The sequence below is a fragment of the Sorex fumeus genome, unplaced genomic scaffold (assembly GCF_029834395.1).
Source record: "Sorex fumeus unplaced genomic scaffold, SorFum_2.1 ptg000130l, whole genome shotgun sequence".
Lineage (NCBI taxonomy): Eukaryota > Metazoa > Chordata > Mammalia > Eulipotyphla > Soricidae > Sorex > Sorex fumeus.
In genome coordinates this window covers 6692065-6707192 of record NW_026606187.1, presented here as the reverse complement: position 1 = coordinate 6707192, position 15128 = coordinate 6692065, and the positions used below count along the sequence as shown (strand labels likewise).

General features: G+C 49.0%; 1 protein-coding gene across 2 annotated transcripts in view; it reads right to left on the bottom strand.

Moving 5' to 3' along the window:
• The window catches only part of PRKCB (protein kinase C beta), a 338310-nt gene that overhangs the window by 94975 nt on the left and 228207 nt on the right, over window positions 1-15128 (bottom strand). For both annotated transcript variants that reach the window (XM_056138779.1, XM_056138780.1), the window contains exons 6-7: window positions 6983-7139; window positions 5412-5546 (exon numbers count right to left, since the gene is read on the bottom strand). In XM_056138779.1, the coding sequence (XP_055994754.1) occupies window positions 5412-5546; window positions 6983-7139 (292 nt within the window). The remainder of the gene's footprint in view (window positions 1-5411; window positions 5547-6982; window positions 7140-15128) is intronic.

Below are 15128 nucleotides of genomic sequence, written 5' to 3'. Positions count from 1 at the left end.
TGAATCTTCCAGAAGATTCCCTCTGAGAAGATTCAAGAAGGGTCTTTGGGTTCTGTATGCTTCGTTAGCATCACAGGTTGTTTCCCCCAAACAAAAGCCTTTGCAGCACCCCAGAGGAAAGAAAGGAGGGAGGGGACAGCCCACAGGTTGGAAGTGGAGGCAGTTTTCCTCCTTCCCGAAGTCCTCAACTCACTCTGAACAGCAGACAGTCCTCCAGGGGTCCCCATGGGGCGTGCCAAGTCCCCTCATCCTGCTGTCCTCGTCCCCATCCCTGGAAGCTGTGGTCCAACTCCAGCCCCCAGTTACTCCACAGCATCTCCCCACCCCCACCTGCAGTCACAGCTTCCCACAGGCCCTTGGCACCTGCTCTGCTCCCTCTCTAGGCCACCTGCCTCACACATGGTCACTGCTCCTCTAGCACCATCCCCAGGAGTGCTTCGCTGGACCCTCTGCTCACCCCCATCTCTCCAGCGTCCTGAAGTCACTCTTCACCGATGTTTCTCCAAAGCATTTGTCAGACTTGCTATGTTTACTGCTGGTTGATTTCTTTTTGCAGTTTAGGTAACATGGCTGGCGTTAACATGAACGGTTTTGATGATGCACAAAGTTCTCGCACCTCATCACTACCAGTGCCCAACACCGTCCGTCCTTTCTGTTTTCTTTTGTTCTGGTTTTTTGTTGTTGTTGTTGTTGTTGTTGTTCTCAGGGATGTGTAGAGAAAGGAATCCTCACCCTCTGTGAGGGAATGTCATCGGATACAGCCTCTAGAGAAAGCACCCTGGAGGACTTCTTACAAATTTAAGAATAGAGCTTCCATAAGATCAATGTTGCCACTTCTTGGCATCTATCCCAAGAGCACAAAAACAGTCATTTTTCAGGGATGTATACACATCCAAATTCACTGCACTGCGCCCGGAATACAATAACCAGGATATGGAAACAACCCCGGGATGCAGCGGCAGATGAACCCTACAGTATAGCACACAAGGAATACAATGTGCCCGAGGAAAGAGGAAATCTTGCATTTGTTGCAACTTAACATGGATTTAGAAGGCACCATGTCAAGTGAAATAAGTCAGTGGGAAAAGAACAACTAACCGGATTCTCTCACCCATCCATCGTATATAGAGAAACAAAACAAGGGACTGGGCCATATCCTGTGAGAACATACCCTTGGCCTTTGGCTGCAGAGCAGAGTGCCAGTCGGGGAGGGAGGGCATGGGGGAGTTGGGGGAGGGGAGATGCGAGGAAGGAAGTGGTGGTCTGGGGAGTAACACAGGGACAGAGGTGAAGGGTCAGGGCACTTGGTGGCAGTGAAATGCAGCAACTGTTCACCAAAACCATGAATGTTAACACTTGCTATCGTCATGCTACCTGGTCTGCCAGCAGAAGACCTTGGTTGATTTTTCTAACGTTGTTTGCTAGTCTGAAAGGAAGACAGAAGCCCCGTGAGGCCACTGATTCTCACCCGGTTTGCTCCTGAGTCTCCTGGGGGTAGGAGGTGCTTGCTTTGTACGTTCACAGAAGCAGAAACGAGCACTTGAGTGCATGAATGAATGCAGGGATGAATGAATGTCTGCAGTGGCCAGGCAGAGCTGCAGTGACACAGCTCACTGCTGCTGGAAGACATGCTGTTCTGTGGGTTGAGTTCCGTTCTGTGGGGTTGGTTCCACTCTGTGGACTCGGTTCTGTTCTGTGGGCTCAGTTCTGTTCTGTGGACTCAGTTCCATTCTGTGGGCTCGTTTCTGTTCTGTGGGTTGAGTTCCGTTCTGTGGGGTTGGTTCCACTCTGTGGACTCGGTTCTGTTCTGTGGGCTCGGTTCTGTTCTGTGGACTCAGTTCCATTCTGTGGGCTCGTTTCTGTTCTGTGGGTTGAGTTTCGTTCTGTGGACTCGGTTCTGTTCTGTGGGCTCGGTTCTGTTCTGTGGGCTCGGTTCTGTTCTATGGGTGTGGTTCTGTTCTGTCTTCTTGGTTCTGTTCCATCTGTTTGGTTCCATTATCTATCTATTTGGTTCTGTTCTGTGTGTTGGTTCTGTTTGGTACTGTTTTGTATGTCTGGTTCTGATCTGTCTGGTTCTGTTCTGTCCATTTTGTTCTGTCCATCCATTTTGCTGTGTTCTGTCTGGTTCTGTTCTGTTCGTCTGGTTCTGTTCCATCCTCCTGGTTCTGTTCTGTTCGTTTGGTTCTGTCTTGAGCTCTGGGGCCTCACACAGGCCAGCAAGTGCTCCATAGCATAGCTACATCTCTGGCCTGTTCTAAGTCATTTCTGAAAACAAGCCTTTTATTTTTTCAAAATAAGTTTTGAAGAGTAATAGGGACAATCACGACACCCTATCCACAAAAGGCAGAGTCTATTAGAAATGATTTTTACAAATAAGCCTTTTCCTGGGAGAACCATAACAAGCATTAGACATTTAGGTTGGCTCGGGCTGATAAAACAGAAACTCTGGCAGCATTAGAGACCCAAGCTTTATCAGGAGAACAATCAATAAATATTGAGAAGTTCGCCCTTACAGGGGAGTTAAACCTCATTCCTTTATTAAAACGTCCACATGACACAGAGCTGCCCTGAAACTCTGCTAAGGGAAATTGAAAGAAGAAATAGAAAGAAAAATGCCAAGGTTCTATTTTCTGACGAAAAAGTGCCACTGCGTTCATTCAGCATTAGTAATAAAAGTGTGAACCAAAAAAAGCTAGCATTGGCGGTTAAAAAACGGGGCTCAATAAAAGCAGGACAAAAAGGAAATGAAAAAACAACTGCAAACTGCAGCAAAGGAACTGCACAGTGATGCGATGTCCTCCCCTTGCATGTGTCTGTCCCAAATCTGATCCCTTGGCACCACATATGGCCCCCTGGGTCACCAGGAGTGATTCCTGAGCACAAAGCCCAGAGTAAATCCCAAGCACTGCTGGTATGGCTCAAAAACAAAACGAAACAGAACAACAACAAAAAGAATTACTGGGTCAAAAATCTGGACTTCTAAGACTGGGGCCACAGAAAGGTCAGAACACCCAGCAGAACTGTTGGATCTTCTCAGACCAGTTATCTCTGTTTCAGAGGGAAAAAATGTCAATCGGTATGAACAGGCTGATGTCAAATGCTGCCGTTTGCATTCATGAAGACACAGTCTAGAGTGAGCCACCAGTGGGACGCAGGACTGATCAGAAAAACACAAAACGAAACAGAGGGCTCTACTGCCTCCCACCCCACGCCATGGGCCCAGCACCCCCAAACACTGCTCTAGAATAGGAATTGTCAGCCGTGACACTCCCATTGTCACCCCAGGCTTAGAGAGGGGGCATGTACCTCTCAGGGAGGGGCCTCACTCTCTCCCGTGGTGCCCCCAGGGCCTGAGAGGCGTTTGGTATCCAACAGATTCTGCTGGGGGTGAACATTGCTCGCAGCACTAGGATCCCAGGACACCGCGCCAGTGACCGGCTTGCTCCCCAGAACATACAAGCATTGCTGGGGTGGTCCGAGCAGCCCCACAGCCCCGGGCCCAGGTACAAAACCCTTCGGCCCAACTGGCCAAGAATCGCCAGGAACAACCCCCAGGAGCTCCAAACACCAACTTGGAAGCCCCACTTCCCTACAACTGTCACTAACTAGATGTACTTTTGGGAAAGGAAAGAGCAGAGGAAAACGTCAAGTCAGAGACGCAGACGAGGGCAGAGCCATAGTACAGCGGGTAGGGTGTTTGCCTTGCACGTGGTCGACCCGTGTTCAATCCCCGGCATCCCATATGGCAACAAGGGTGCAGGGTTCTGAACGTGCAGCCACATTAGCCTTGAGCCACTCCCCAGCCCCCCTTATTCCGTTTGCTCCGGTCCCGCTTCACATCCTTCTGATGGGCTATTCACGCCTTGAGGGGATTTTCCTCCGCAAGAAGCGAGGTGCTGGAGGGCGGCCCGTCTTCTGTCTGGTGCTGGGGTTCCCAATGAGCAGACGGAGGCCGCCACTGCATGAACAACCGTGGAGGTCACTCACAAAAGGGTGACAGCAAAGAGAAGCCCTGAGGAACAGCCGGATTCTGAGTCTCTTGTTTGGTTGGCTTGAGGTTTGGGGGCAGGCCTGGCAGTGCTCAGGGTTTATGCTGAGCTCTGTGCTCAGGGATCACTCCTGGCGGGACTTGGGCTGGGGCTGGGGAGGGGGAGGAACATGCGCTGTGGGCAGGGGGTCAGCCGCGTGCAAGCCAAGAATCTCAGTCCCCATCTGCTGTCTCCTACCCTGATTCTGATGGTCTTTCTCTGGCGCCTGAGAACACACGGAAGGAAAAGTGCTTAGAAACGCTAAGTCGCTGTTCTCCAAGAAACCAGAGCTGCCAATTCCTGTCTTGCCCAGAGCCTCAGGGCCAGGCCGACCTCCCTAGCCCAGTGCTTCCCAGAGCAGGAGACACTAAGCCCCCCTAGGAAGGGGGCACTGGGCCCACCCAAGGAGGTGCAGTAGTAGCCTCAGGGGCAGGGGCAGGAAGGGGGCACACTTTCTATCTGTTCTCTGAACGAAGGTAGATTTTGGGGAATGGGGGTGCTGAGTAATTGTTATTTCTTTTTCCTAAAAAAGGGAGTAGTAGGCTAAACGAATGTGTAGCACCCCAGATCTGGCTGAACTCTTTTCCAAACACAAAGCAGGAGTGGCAGTAGGCCTTACCTGGCGTCTCTGTTGGTGTCTGGACAAGAGGGAATGGTCCTGAGCCCCAGAACCTCTGTGGCCTGGCCGAGGAAGCGTCCAACTGAAGGGGGCCACTACAGAGGCATGTCTTAGCAGAGCCACCTCTGACCACTGGGCAAACCCGCAAAGCCCTAGAGACGCCTGAGTCCCCGTGGGGCTGGTCAGATGGTATCACTGCAGAAAGTGTGGGCAGGGAAGACTTTAAGGAGTGGTGGGGTCTGTGGCAAACAGAAAAACCACAATGTGCCTATGGGGGCAGGGGCGTCACCTACTCATCTGCTCTCGTGCACTGCCTTCTGGACCCAGAGTGACCACACATACAAGGAGTCCAGATTTCTCTGGAATATGGGAAATGTCCTGTTTTGTTTTGCTTTGTTTTTTTTCCAAAATATCAGAGGTGATTTTTTTTTTTTTTTTTGCTTTTTGGGTCACCGTGATGCACAGGGGTTTCCCTGGCTCTGCAACTCAGGAATTACTCCTACCGGTGATGGGGCCACCATCTGGGATGCCAGGGATCGAACCTGGGTCAGCCACATGCAAAGTAAATGCTTTCCACACTGTACTATCTCTCTGGCCCCAGGAGGTGATTTTTTTTTAAGGGCAAGGACCAAAGGAAGTATCTGGGAGCTGGTGTTGATCAGCCAGCAGCCACCTGCTGACCATGCTGAAGACAGTCAGCCCTTGGGAGGAAAGCAGGGCTCCCGCTGGACCCCAGGAGCCTTTCGAAGTGAGAGGTTCCTTACCAGCCGTCCACACCAGCTTTCTGCAGCTCCGAGATGCCGAATGATAAGGAGCCCATGAAGTCATTTCTGCTGGTCAGGTCCCAGTCCCAGATCTCCACCGAAAGCCTCCTGTCCTTGTCCGACTCCTTCAGTTGACTGCACAGAGGGGAGGAACAGTCAGCAGGCAGGAGTGAAGGAGAAGAGAACAAGGTCCACGGTTTAAGGAACATGAGAACAGGGTTCAAGGTTCAAGGAACATGAGAACAAGGTTCAAGGTTCAAGGAACAGAGAACAAGGCCCAGGGGGAGTTGTGTGATTTTCCTTCACAGTCTGGTTTGCTTGTTTGTTTGGGTGTGACACCCACCAGTGCTCAGAGCTTAATTCTAGCTCTGTGCTCAGGAGTCCCTTGTGATGATGCTCGGGGGGGCGGGGGGGGGGGCTAAGGGATGCTGGGAATCAAATCCAGCTGGGCCGTGTGCAAGGCAAGCATCTCTCCCGCGGCCCAGGCAGGCAGATGTAAAGGTGGTGCCCTGAGACAAGGGGTCAGCACACTCAGATTCCATCTCAGCCCGAGCAGGATCCCCCTGAGAGGGGCACCCCTGTTTGGCAGCCCATGGTGGGACCAGGAGGGGCACCTGGGTCACTCGGCTGGAACGGTTCTACCCACTGCTGCCATATGCCTGTGGAGGGCTGGTGGTGCCGAGGAATCCTCCCAACACTCTAAGCAATCCGGTGCCAATTATGTAACTGTGTGTGTGTGTGTGTGTGTGTGTGTGTGTGTGTGTGTGTGTGTATGTGTGTGTGTGTGTGTGTGTGAGAGAGAGAGAGAGAGAGAGAGAGTCGCATGTGTGTGGGTGGAGGATGAGAAACGCCTGGAGGAACAGGTTTGTGGGCGCTGGCTGGTCAGGGGACACTGGGTGCTGGGGCTTATCCTAGACTGAGGGGGAAACGGGCCTCAGTTAGAGGAAATACAGAATACCCCTATTTCTGTCCAGTGGCCTTGGGGGCTGAGCCCCACTCTACCCCTTACTTCCAGGCAATTCTGAGCCCAGCTTTTAGCGCCCTGGGGGTCAAGTGGAGAGGAAATGACCCTGGAAGTATTTAAGACTGAGGTTGTCACAGACAAGCATCAGCTCCACCCCCATCTCCTGACTGAATCAATGCAGGTTGGTCCCTCAACAGTCAGAAGCAACTCCTGGGGCTTGGAGCACTCCTGGGGAAGCCAGCCCAGGGGGCTAGAGCCCATCTTGCTCCAAGAACCTCACCTTAACGATGTTACCTCATCACTGCACCTTAAGGGAGACCCCTCCGTTCACTGGGGACCCAAAGCTGCTCCCCCAGATTTTGCCTTCACCTAGCAACACATCATATGATTTTCTATGCCACCCACACCCCCACACCACAGACATTCTCAACTCTATTTTAAAAAAAAGTTCCAATTTTTATTTGGCATGCAAGGCAAAATGCAGGTGGAGGCGGGGAGGGAAGGAAGACAAGAGGGAGGGAAAGAGAGGGAAGGCAGGAAACAGGAGCTGAGAGAGGAACTCCCCATTCCCAGGGAGCCCACGCTGGGCCGCCATCATTTCACTTACAATTTAAAGGTCTCGTTCCACTCGGGGTTCAGAGAACACTTGATGGTTTTGGTTTTCTGCTTGCTCTCACTTTTGGGGTCAGGAATCAGTTTCAGTTTCACGTACGGATCTGATAAGCCGTTGGGGTCCATGGGTACAAGGTTTTTTGCATCTCTTACTAAAAACAAAACAAAACAAAACAGACCACGACAAATGAAAAGGTCGTTTTAGCATCCAGCTTCCCACAAATATTTTAGCACGGAGCAGTGATGGCTCTAAAATTTTCTGCTCTCTGCAGAAAGGGCCCTTGATATCACACTTACCGGCTAGAAATGTTCATTTGTGCACATCAAGAGTTAAATAAACAGGTGAGAGGCAGCGTCTGCTCTCTCTTGGCTTCAGATCGATGTCTGAATTTGATGCGACTCTCCCAGCTCAGCCTGGAAGATTAACGGCCAGACTCTAAGCTTGTTTTCTGCAAAAGCAGACAAGAAAAAGTGTGGCTTCTCCCATTGAACACCATATGTTTCCCGGGCTCATCTGTGTTCCAGGAGGAATCCTGCTTCATTTGTGGCTGGATTCCATCACATCGACATATTAAAGTGTGTTTGTCCACTCGTCAGTGTGTGGGTGGCTTCCCCATTGGAGCTAATGTGAATTGTGATGCTATAAACATCTGTGTACCATGAATTAAAAAGTCATAGGGTATTATTCCACTTACATAGAACTTGCAAAATATAGGTGAACCTATAGACAGACACAGACTAGTGGTTGTCAGGGACCCAGGGGGAGGGAGAAGAAAGATTGAGGAACGAGTACTTAATGGTGTTCCAGGGTTTCCTGAACAAGGGATGCACATTTCTTGGGACGAGGTAGAAATGATGACACATAGCACTGGATTGGACTAAAGACTAATGAATAGTTGAAAATGATCGACAGTGAAGTTTACGTTAATTTTATCTCAACTCTAAAAAAGAAAACATCCGTCCTGCAAACCAAGAGGGACCCGTCATGCAGAGATCATGCAATACCAGATGCATGTGATTACATAGAAGGCTGGAAAAATACAATAGGCATGAGGCACAGCTCAGTTCTCAGTCCAGAAAGTCCTGGGTCAAGGCTGTAAAATCATCTGAGCCAAGGAAAGAAAGCAGAGGGTGGGCAGGATGGATGCTATCTGCCACTGAACAAATAAGGTTGAATGGGTCTCAGCCTGGTTAAGTAAGAATAGATGAACCAGGAGTCAATTGAAAAACCTGGGATGGAGGTAGCCTGGGAAAGGAGATAAGGAAATGGAAGTTAAAGCATTGTGGGATGTGGGGCTGACCATCTCACTTAAGATTACACAAAACACCTCAGAGCAATATATTGTAGAGTAACCAAACTCCCTGTTAGAAGATTCATATATTGTATATCTATATAATTATATATATAATTGTATATATAATGACTCCAAAGAGTAATCTAAAGATGGTTCAACCTTAGAAATCCATTATTAACCTATTTATCCCTGGGGCTGAAGAGATACTACAGCAGGTAGGGTGCTTGCTTTGCACGTGACCAACCCAGGTTCAATTTCAGCACCAGATTTGGACCTCCAAGCATGCTAGGTATAAGCCATGAGTGCAGAGCCAGGAGGAAGCCCTGAGCACTGTGAGGTGTGGCTCTAAAACCCAAATTAAAAATAAAATAAAATATCCTTCTTCTACGTCAAAGAAGGGCTGGAGTGATAGCACAGCAGGTAGGGCATTGCCTTGCATGCGGCCGACATGGCTGGTCCGAGTTCGGTTCCTCTGCCTTTGATTTCTCTGGCCCTCTCAGAGAGCCCGGCAAGCGACTGAGAGTATCTCGCCCACATGGCAAAGCCTGGCAAGCTCCCTGTGACGTATTCGATATGCCAAACACAGTAACAAGTGTCACAAAGGAGACGTTACTGGGCCCATTCGAGCAAATCGATGAACAATGGGAGAACAGTGAACAGTGACAGTGACAGTAGGTCAAAGAAGAAAACAATAGGTTCATTGTAGCTTGCTCAAGTGAATAGGAACTCTCTCTATAGGATAAAGACTATTTTAACTACACCACTGTAAATAATTTTGTTTTTGTTGGTTTGGAGGCCACACCCAGCTGTACTCAGGGCTTACTTCTGGCTCTGTGCTCAGGGGTCACTCCTAGTGGGGCTTGGGGTGACCTTTCATAACGCAGAGGATTAAACCAAAACTGGCTGCAGGCAAGTTTAACCCCTATAGCATCTCTCCAGCCCCTGATTAATAAATGCATATCTATTTATGTTAGGAATAAAACAAAGATACCCACTACCACACCCAGCACTCTTCATTTATTGTGAGTATCTCACAGTGCAATAAGACAAGAGACATGGGAGCTTTGTCAATTGAGGGGGGCAAGGAAAAAATTAGAGAAAGATTACTGGGAGGGAGGGCTGGAGCACTCATCATTCCCCACAGGCTTCGCTTGGGGACCACCTCTGGCACTCCTCTCTGAGGCTTATCACCCCAGGGATGACACCACCTTCTCGATTTCGGTCTCACCTATGCTAGCCTATTATAATTTTCCCAGTTTTTCCATTTCATTAAATCAGTACCCCACTGCAATAGATATTTCTGTTTTTTCTTTTTGGGTCACACCCAGCGATGCACAGGGGTTACGCCTGGCTCATGCACTCAGGAATTACTCCCGGTGGTGCTCGGGGGACCAATGGGATGCTGGGAATTGGACCTGGTTTGGCCATGTGTAAGGCAAATGCCCTACCCGCTGTATTAGCACTCCAGTCCCTAGACCTTTCATCACCAGTTCAATGAGTCTCATACATTCCTTCTTACCTTTACTCAATTCACTTCTAGTTTAAATTTTTCTTCATCAGAGTAAAGCAGCAATAGAACCTGCACATGTTTCATGGTACAAGTCTCCATCATTAGAATTAAAACCATATGAAAGTCAACAGGTGCATGAATTATGTCCAGTTCACCAGTAAAAGTACAGTTCAAACCCTCACCATACAACTGATTCCCTTGTACAGAAATTCCCCACCCTCTATGTCCAACCATTCTGGGGACACGCCAATTGGTCTTAGAGTTGTACGTTGTATTTTTTGAGCCAACCTCATGACTAATGTTTTAAGCCCATTGGGCCTGGGTTGTAGCTCAAGTAAAAACACACACATCGGGGCTGGAGCGATAGCACAGTGCGTAGGGCATTTACCTTGCACGCGGCTGACCTGGGATCAATTCCCAGCATCCCATATGGTCCTCTGAGCAACGCCAGGAGGAATTTCTGAATGCAGAGCCGGGAGGAACCCTTAAGCATTGCCGGGTGGAACCCAAAAAGCAAAACACACACACACACACACACACATCTTGTAGACTTGAGACCTTGGACTCAATCCCGGCACCATATGCCACCACCACCCCTAACATGACTGGGGTGGGGAGCCCCAATGGCTTCCCAGCACTGTCAGGACCAAGAAGCACTGTATCACAAGCCCTGGCACAGAAGCACTAGCTCAGTGCCATTAAGTTGAGCATCGCTGAGTAGGGTCCCTGTCAGCCCAAGCTGTGTTGGAAGTGAGCCCCAAATCTACCTCTGTATCAAGAAATGCACAATATATTCAAGATGCCAGAGTTGAATAGCTATTTCTGCAAGTGAAAACAGGCATTACATCGTATTAAATGACTTGAATTTCTCTATTTACATAGGTTAAATCCTTTAGCAACCTTCAAAAATCGACTTTTACTGATTTATTTTCAGGTAGTTTGATTTGTCATTCCTTTAAGTTTTTTTGGAGTAAGCAATATGAAATAAATTTGCTCTATGCCTCCCAAAGGGATACACTTGGGGGGGTGGGATGAGAGGGAAGCTGGGGACGGTGGTGGAGGGAGGGGGACACTGGTGGTGGGACGAGTGCTAGAACACTGTGAGCTTGAAAATGACTCTATTAAGAACAACTTTGTAAATCACAGTGTCTTCATAAAAATAATTCTTGTTTATTTATTTTTTGCTTTTTGGGTCACACCCAGCATTGCACAGGGGTTCCTCCTGGCTCATGCACTCAGGAATTACTCCTCACGGTGCTCGGGGGATCCTATGGGATGCTGGGAATTGAACCCGGGTCAGCCACGTGCAAGACAAACGCCCTCCCTGCTGTGCTATCACTCCAGCCCCCATGAAAATAATTTTTAAAAAGCAAAGAATGCCCACTCCTTGGACATTTGTGCCTCGGAAGGCAAATATTCCTAAGCAAGATCCGAGTTCATGTTTGCCAGCCTGTATCCATCCTTCCGGCTCTACCCTCTGTAGAGGGACCAACAATTTCTGCAAGAAGGGCTGAAGTGCCGCGGACTCAGGGCCTGGACATCCATCTCTAAGCGCTCTGGAGTCCAAGATGCCTGTCGCCCCAGTGAGTGACAGCATCGGAGGACTGCAATCTGAAGGCCTGTCTCTCCCGACGCTTTTCAAAGTCAAGCTGCATTTCCCAGCAGCCCGGGAGCTGCCTCTGTATCAAGGAAGCAAAACTCTCTAGACCACACTCAGTGAGAATGACTTTGATTTTTCTTGATAAATGTTTCTTTACTATCTTTGTTGAAATCTAGCCAGGCCAGATGGTACAAAAGGCTTCCCACGGAGCAGAAATAGCCACCGTCCCCCCGCCTCTGGTGGAAGTTTGCTAAATGTACAGGAGCAGAGTGGCCTGTGTCGGAACACGGAGGAGAAGCTGGGTGGGAGTGAGGTCTGGCTGTTTCCATCAAAGAGGGCTGAGAGCGAACCAGGAAGTCACCGCAGACAGAACCGAAGCCATAAAAATACAACGTGAGCAGAAGCCGTTTTTCTAAGAATTGTTAGAAAAGAACTTCTTGCTGAGCACGTCCCTCATTCCCGGACCATCTATTGGGAAAGTCTGGTTTTTATTTCTAGAAAGGGCTGCCTTTATGTCTTTATCTCACACTGTGCAAATCGGGAACTTCTCTTCATCAGCAGCTCAGAAGGAACTTTCTGCCACAGCCTGAGTCCTCATTTGTCCTCACTCTAAGCATTTCAACAGTCTTTCTTCTACTCCATTTCCTCCTCCTCCTCTTCCTTTTCTTCTACCTTCACTCCTTTCTCTTCTTCCTCCTTCTCGTCTCCTTCTATATTCTACCCCAGCTCTCAACAGAGAAAAGGGATTGGTCTCCAGAGAACATCCACTTCTCCCGAAACAGTGCCCTAGGCCCTCTCTGTGGATGAACAGGTTGAAGAAGGACTATAATCCCTCTTCATTTAAGAAAAAAAGGTCTGACACCAAGTAATGGGTGCTAGGAGGGTCCGCTCAGGATGGGAGATATGTGCTGAAAGTAGACTATAGACCGAACACGATGGCCACTCAACTTTTGGGTGTTGTGCAAACCACAACACCCAAAAGGAGAGAGAGAGCAAAAGGGAATGCCCTGCCACAGAGGCGGGGTGGAATGGAGGCAACGAGTTGGGGGTGGTGGGAGGGATGCTGGGACCATTGGTGGTGGAGAATGGGCACTGGTGGAGGGATGGGTACTCGATCACTGTATGACTGAAACGCAAGCATGATGGTTTGTAAGTCAGCAAGTGTATCTCATGGTGATACATGATTAATAAAAAATTATTTAAAAATATGAATAAGTTAAATAAAAAGGAAAAAAGGTCTGAGCACATCAGTGGTCCAACTGATGGCATCTGTGTCTGTGTCTGGACGGTGAGTTAGACATTGTGTGGATGTTCTACTTCTTGAGTTGTAGCAGAGAACATGCTTGTTTGGGGGGATAAATAATAACTATTAAGGGGTAAATGGGAACCAGGACTTTGCCTTACTCATATACCACAGAAATACACGACACCATATATGAGAACATGTCACAGGGGAACTAGCCAAACAGGGCAAAATAAAAGCAAATCAGACAAAGCTGTTAAAGCTGTTCTTTGTACTACTGCGAACCTTTTCCCTGTAGTTCTGTCAAATGTTTGAAAAAAAAAGGCCCTCCAAAGCCACTGCCAGAAAAAAAGGGGACAATAAACAGATTTTCTCCAAGGCTGTAGAGGCACATAAGTGGGCAGAAAGGTAACTGCAAGAACATATCCAAAATTAACTTAAAATAATGGTCCTGTCTGAGGATGAGGCAAAAGAAGTTGGTTTGAGGGTCATGGGCAAGAAAAGACGCCAGCCTTATCTGTCATAGTCTGAAGTTATTACCAGGAGAATGCATTTTGGATTCATCGCTCTATTAAAACTTAATTTAAAAACCAATTCAGTTATGCATCTCCAGCCTCCAAGAATTCCAGCACTGATCTTCAGGGACTGCTACATCCTGTTCCCCAAAGGCTTGATCAAGCAATTGTGGTTGCGCAGTGATGCTTGAAGAGCAGCTTGTGGGCCAGAGAGATAGTCTAGCAGCGTAGATGCTCCCACCTTACACGCAGTCAGCCCAGGTTCAATCCCTGGTACTGCCCAGGGTCCCCAAAGCCAGGAGTGATTCCCGAACACAGAGCCAGCAGAAAGTTGTAAGCTCCACTGAGTATACTTCCCCTCTGCCTGGGTGTGGGTGTGGCCGTGGAAACTGGTTTCAATGACAGTAGCATGTAGCACTGTAGCACTGTCCTCCCGTTGTTCATTGATTTGCTCGAACGGGCACCAGTAATGTCTCCATTGTGAGACTTATTGTTACTGTGTTTGGCATATTGAATATGCCACGGGGGGCTTGCCAGGCTCTGCCATGTGGGCGGGATACTCTCTCGGTAGCTTGCCAGGCTCTCTGAGAGGGGCGGAAGAATCAAACCTGGGTCGGCTGCTTGTGAGGCAAATGCCCTACCTGCTGTGCTATCGCTCCAGCCCTTCAATGGCAGTACCTCCAGCAAATGACTTCAAGCCATCAGCTGGGCTCCCCTGACACCTAACCCAAGACTGAGTCTATACTGGCAGGAGAGGGACTCAACAGGTGTGAGAACTGAGAGTCATCAACTGATCTCAGTTCTCCTGGTCCGGCTCTGCTCTCTCCATCTGTCCTGTGAACTCCTGGGGGAATGAAATCTGAATTTTTAAAATAGATTTTTTTAACGGAATCACTGTGAGATAGACCCTTACAAAGCTGTTCATGATTAGGTTTCCATCATACAATGTTCCAACACCCGCCCTTCCACCAGTGTACATTTCCCAGCGCCAGGGTCCCCAGGTTCTTTTTCATCACCCTCAACCACCTCACCACCAGTTTGCCTCTATGACAGGTAGGCATTTTTATCCTCTCTCTATCTCTGTCTCTCTGTCTGTCTCTGTCTCTCTGTCTGTCTTTCTGTCTCTGTATCTCTCTCTCTCTCTCTTTCTCTCTCTCCCCCTCCCTCCTTTTGGCCATGTGGTTTACAATACAGATACTGAAGGTCATCATGTTTGTTCCTTTACCTGCTCATTGGTGGTATCACACTGTCCTAGTATCACTGTCCTCCCATTGTTCATCAATTTGCTCAAGAGGACCCAGTAATGTCTCCATCATCAGACTTGTTGTTACTGTGTTTGGCATATCGAATGTGTCACGGGGAGCTTGCCAGGCTTTGCCGTGCGGGCGAGATACTCTCAGTAGCTTGCTGGGCTCTCTGAGAGGGGCGGAGGAATCGAACTCAGGTCGGCCATGTTGGCTGCATGCAAGGCAAACGCCCCATCCGCTGTGATATTGCTCCAGCCCCATTGGTGGTATATAAATAAAAAATAGTAGAAGACTAATGTCCAGGGCCAGGGCAAACAGGGGCCAGGAGGACTGGTCAATGGACGGAATCTACCACAAGTGTGTGTGAGTAGGTAAGATAGAGAAGGGAACAGTATGACAATAATAGCTAGAAATGATCATGGTGGATAAGAACTGAGTGCTGAAATCTGTATTTTCTCCCCTTCACCCTGCCCCAGCTTCTTCAGTTAGGAACATCTTCAATGCTCAGTGCTAGAACCCACGCTGAGATCCGGGTGCCTCTGACTCCTGTTCACCCACTGCGTTTGGGGATGTGGCAGCTCTTATGTGGCCCAGATCCTTCAGAACGTCCTCTCTGACCTCTGACCCGGTCACCCATGAGGGCCTCCTCCCGCAGGCTCGGCCCTCCTCCCCCAGAAGCAACCCCGGGGGCTTGGCTGGCCACCTCCAGCATGGCTGTCATTTCCCAGCAC